This window comes from Vigna umbellata, chromosome 2, assembly GCF_029865625.1.
Source record: "Vigna umbellata cultivar VRB3 chromosome 2, Vumbellata_1.0, whole genome shotgun sequence".
NCBI lineage: Eukaryota > Viridiplantae > Streptophyta > Magnoliopsida > Fabales > Fabaceae > Vigna > Vigna umbellata.
The window spans coordinates 41,584,688-41,589,522 of NC_142166.1; the positions used below are offsets into that span (position 1 = coordinate 41,584,688).

At 41.2% G+C, this 4,835-nt stretch overlaps 1 protein-coding gene across 2 annotated transcripts; it reads left to right on the forward strand.

The window, feature by feature from the left end:
• The first annotated feature begins 214 nt into the window (after window positions 1–214).
• LOC124837217 (phosphatidylinositol 4-phosphate 5-kinase 2-like) lies at window positions 215–4,622 on the forward strand. Of its 2 annotated transcripts, none has more exons than XM_047312523.2 (8): window positions 215–1,560; window positions 1,658–1,822; window positions 2,016–2,181; window positions 2,500–2,610; window positions 2,699–2,892; window positions 3,003–3,133; window positions 3,215–3,307; window positions 3,890–4,034. In XM_047312523.2, the coding sequence occupies exons 1-8, from the start codon at window positions 542–544 to the stop codon at window positions 3,898–3,900; spliced, it is 1,890 nt and encodes a 629-aa protein (XP_047168479.2). In that variant the 5' UTR covers window positions 215–541; the 3' UTR covers window positions 3,901–4,034. The 2 variants fall into 2 exon arrangements, with proteins under 2 accessions (XP_047168479.2, XP_047168478.2); XM_047312522.2 differs by having other exon boundaries at window positions 222–1,560; window positions 3,215–3,311; window positions 3,890–4,622.
• Window positions 4,623–4,835: the final 213 nt, after the last annotated feature.

A 4,835-nucleotide genomic window follows, 5' to 3' on the forward strand; every position in this document is an offset into this window, starting at 1 on the left:
ACAGAAAGAAAGAGGGTATATTGGTCTTGTTGAAAATAACGAATGCCTAGCTGGCTCTTTTCTTTTAATTCTGCTTTTCTACATTCAACAGTTAGCAACGTTCCCTAGGCAAAGCCGCCTAATTAATTACTCAAACCCAGACATCTTTTTCTTTTCTTTTCTTTTCAGCCATTTTCATTTAATGACAGTAAATAATATATATATTTATATTTAAAAATGAAAAAAAAAAAAAGGAGAAGAAGGAGTATGCATGATGTACACACACAACACAACACACCATCGTTTTCTCTCTCTGATCTCTATCCATCTGGCTTGTGTTATGAGCTGTTGATATGCCTCCACCCCACCAGAAAATACAAAGAGCATTGCAACCATCAAAACGCAGAGCAAGGGCAACCTAAAAAAGCAAGATAATTCTACACACGATCTCATCACTCATTCACTCTCCATTTCACTTCTTATTGGTAATGTGCAGAGGCTGCGAGTGAGTTTACATTGTAAATGCGTTGATCACGCAACCTCCATCGACAGCACCAGAAAAATGCGCCAAGAAGTTGTACAGGAGGGCAGGAGCAAAACCCCAGAAGCGGAGAGAGAGATTTACAGGGTAAAAGCCGGGAACCGAAGAGTTACGCCGAGCGAGGAGGAATCGGAAGTAAGTAGCAGGAGGGTGGAGAAGCGGTTGCCCAGCGGTGACGTGTACATGGGGAGCTTCTCGGGCAACGCGCCTAGCGGATCGGGGAAGTATCTGTGGAGAGACGGGTGTATGTACGAGGGTGATTGGAAGAAAGGGAAGGCGTGTGGGAAGGGGAAGTTCTCGTGGCCTTCGGGAGCCACCTACGAGGGTGAATTCAAATCGGGTCGGATGGAGGGGTTTGGGACCTTTACCGGATCCGAGGGCGAGACGTACTGCGGGTCGTGGAGTTCTGACCGGAAGCAAGGGTACGGGCAGAAGCGTTACGCCAACGGGGACTTCTACGAGGGGTTGTGGAAGCGGAACGTGCAGGAGGGGGAGGGGAGGTACGTGTGGATAAACGGTAACGAGTACTACGGGGAGTGGAGGAACGGGATGATTTGTGGGCGGGGTACGCTGATTTGGGCCAATGGGAATCGGTACGAGGGGCAGTGGGAGAACGGGGTTCCCAAGGGTCAAGGTGTTTTCACTTGGCCCGATGGGAGCTGCTATGTTGGGTGCTGGAACAAAGACCTTAAGGTGCACCAGCTTGATGGAACCTTTTACCCTGGGAGTGCTGATAATCTCACTGTCACTATGAGGAAGAGGTCTTCCGTGGACAGTTCCAGAGCAAGTGGGGTCAAGAGTTTTCCCCGGATTTGCATCTGGGAATCCGAGGGTGACGCGGGGGATATAACCTGTGATATCATCGATAATGTGTCCTTGTTGTATCGGGATGGGAGAGAATCCGGGTCGGATCGGGGACTTGTTAAGCCGTTTCGACGGAATCCTTGTTGTTTTTCCGGTGAGGTGAAGAGACCTGGCCAGACTATATCAAAGGGGCATAAGAATTATGATCTTATGCTTAAACTGCAACTGGGTATAAGGTGGGTTTGTATTTAACTCTTTTGAGTTTATTCTCTTCATTATTTGTTGTTTAGTGAATCTATGTTCATGGATTTTGGTTTTTGTGTTGTTTCCTAGGTACTCTGTTGGGAAGGAAGCTTCCATTTCGCGAGGGCTCAAATCGACCGATTTTGAACCTAAGGAGAAGTTCTGGACTAGGTTTCCCTCTGAAGGATCTAAGATTACGCCACCGCACCAATCTGCGGAGTTCCGCTGGAAAGACTACTGCCCTATGGTTTTTAGGTATATCCTTTTCGTTTTTTGCTTTATCATTTTATCCTATTTTTATCCTATAGACATAACTGGTTAGATAAATTTTTTTAACCTAACACTGCAATGATAATTACATGCTCAATCTTTGGGGAATCCTGTTAGAGTTTCATTGCAGCCTTTTCTTTCTGCTTCTTGTTGACTGGATTCTGTTTTTGTATTGCAGACAATTGAGGAAGCTCTTTCAAGTGGACCCTGCGGATTACATGTTGGCCATATGTGGGAATGATGCCCTCAGGGAGCTTTCTTCTCCGGGGAAAAGTGGAAGCCTTTTCTACTTGACACAGGATGACAGGTTTATGATAAAGACGGTGAAGAAATCCGAAGTCAAGGTTAGATGCATTTGTTTTAGATTCTCTCGTTAAATTTGAAAAATCCTTCCATGTTTAATAGCATTCTTAATGGATGTTTTTTATTTCAAAGAACCCTAGTTTCTGCTCTAAAGCAGTATATAGTTAAATCGCTTTTATCATCATACCATGTGAATTTATTTATCTCTGGAGAGATCCATTTTTTGTTTTACTTTTGAAATTTATTCAAATCAGTTATTAATTTTTGTCCTTCTATGAACTTTTCTGCAATTAGAAATCCTTGGCTTGGTTGTCATTTTTATTAATGCATATCTTTGGCGACGATAACATAACTTTCAGGTGCTTCTTCGGATGCTTCGAAGCTATTACCGACATGTTTCTAAATATGAGAATTCACTTGTTACAAAGTTCTACGGAGTGCACTGTGTCAAGCCAATTGGAGGCCAAAAGGTATACATATCTTCAAAGATAAGTTGTTTGCTCTTTGAAGCAGTAGTTCTATGTGCCTGAGTGCCTAATTGTTGATGTTGAAATCCAGACACGCTTTATTGTGATGGGCAATCTGTTCTGCTCGGAATATCCAATCCACAGACGATTTGACTTGAAAGGATCTTCCCATGGCCGCACAACAGATAAAACCAAGGAGGAAATTGACGAAACCACCACCCTTAAGGACCTCGATCTCAATTTTGTGTTTCGTCTACAAAAAAATTGGTTCCAGGATCTAATCGAGTATGCCGTTTAGTTTTTTATTTTATTTAACACTTTCATGGCTGCTGCTACTTGGCAATGAAACGCCATGCATATCTGTTTATTTAATCTTATCTCGACATTACGTGCAGACAAATTGAGCGGGACTGTGAGTTCTTGGAAGCTGAGGGAATTATGGATTACAGTCTCTTAGTTGGCCTTCATTTTCGTGATGATAATACATATGAAAAAATGGGATTGTCACCGTTCCTTTTACGAACAGGTATAGATAGATGCATATTTCACTTCAGTGCTGATAGTAACTGTGTGAGTAATTTTGTTGTTCTTGCTTTGCTTCTTTTAGGAAAGTGGGAGGATTCTTATCAGAGTGAAAAGTTCATGCGTGGTTATCGCTTTCTCGAAGCAGAGCTGCAGGATAGGGATTGGGTTAAATCTGGTCGGTATGTGAAAAAAGTTCACTTCCTTTACCCATATTTGTTTTTTTGTTTTTAAGTTGATAGAATAATTGCGCTGTGCTAACATCTGCATCCAATGTCTTAAAGGGTTGGTACAGTGTTTTACTTGAATCAGTTTTAGTTTTCAGAACCTAGGAATACGCGTGCGTGTATTTTGTACACATTGGCGTCTTACTGAAAAAGTAGATAAGAACTCTTGAATTGTTGTAGACCTTCTGAATTGACGACATTCATGATACATAATAATTGCAACTTTGCAAGTAGTTTGAATCATCGTAGTGTGTAGTTAGGGATAGAGTAGCAGGAAACAGTTGTTTGTGGGGGATACATCACACCGTGGGGGAACATCACACATGCCGGTTGTGGTCCTTAATCTCTTTAAAAACAATTTGGAGTTCTTAATTTAATGTTGGTCCGGTTATTATGTGCTCTGGTCATTGTTGATTTTTCTCTATGGATATTCTTTCATATTATCTTGTGCATTTTTTGTTCAATTTTCATTCGGTATTTAACTGATGTACTGTACTCCATCCATCTTATACATATATCTCTTCATGTTTCAGGAGATCATTGATTAGATTAGGAGCAAATATGCCAGTGAGAGCAGAGCGTATGGCTCGGAGGAGTGATTTTGATCAATACACCCCTTGCTGCAGTGGTGAAACTTACGATGTTGTTTTATATTTTGGGATTATTGACATTCTGCAAGGTTATGATATCAGCAAGAAACTGGAGCATGCTTACAAGTCTTTACAGGTTGACCCGTCATCAATCTCAGCCGTTGATCCAAAGCTCTACTCAAAAAGGTTCCGGGATTTTGTGGGCAGAATATTCATTGAAGACCGGTAATAGTGAGTAAAAAAAGTTTTCACCTGAAGTATTAAAAAAATAGCTGACAGATGACAGTTGGTGGAGTGGGAGAGCTTGCGGTTGGCGGTGGACCTGTTTCTGCGGCCGTGACCAAGAGAGATCACCTGAATGCAGGTTGTTTTCATGGCTGAATTTTGAAGATGCACAGCCATGATACCGAAGACAGGGAAATATAAATGATCTGTCTTTTTTTTCTCTTGTTTTTCCCGTGAAAGGGGTTGGGTTTGTGGATTCTTTTTGTGGTCACAAATAGGATATGAATATGATGTGAAAAATTATAGATAGAAGAGACTTGAAAGTGTTTCTCAAAAGATTGGATTCACAGTGCGTGGATAGTTTGTTAATAAAGAAAGTGTACAGTTCATTCAGAAAGCATAGATTGCAGAAGGGTATTGTTTTAAAAATAAAAATGGTAATATTGACTAATTTTCTCTCTCTGTTTTTTTTTTTTTCTGTCAGTTGGCGGTTTCTTGTTCGATGTTAGAGATTATTTGGAGACAAGGTTGTGAAATGGAGGGCCATCATCAGCTCATAGGGATTTCTCCCACACAACCCAAGTCGTTTACTTTTTTTTAATATAAAAAATAAAATAGTAAAGGTGACTCAGCTCTATACGGTGCTGAGGAACATTAAAATTGA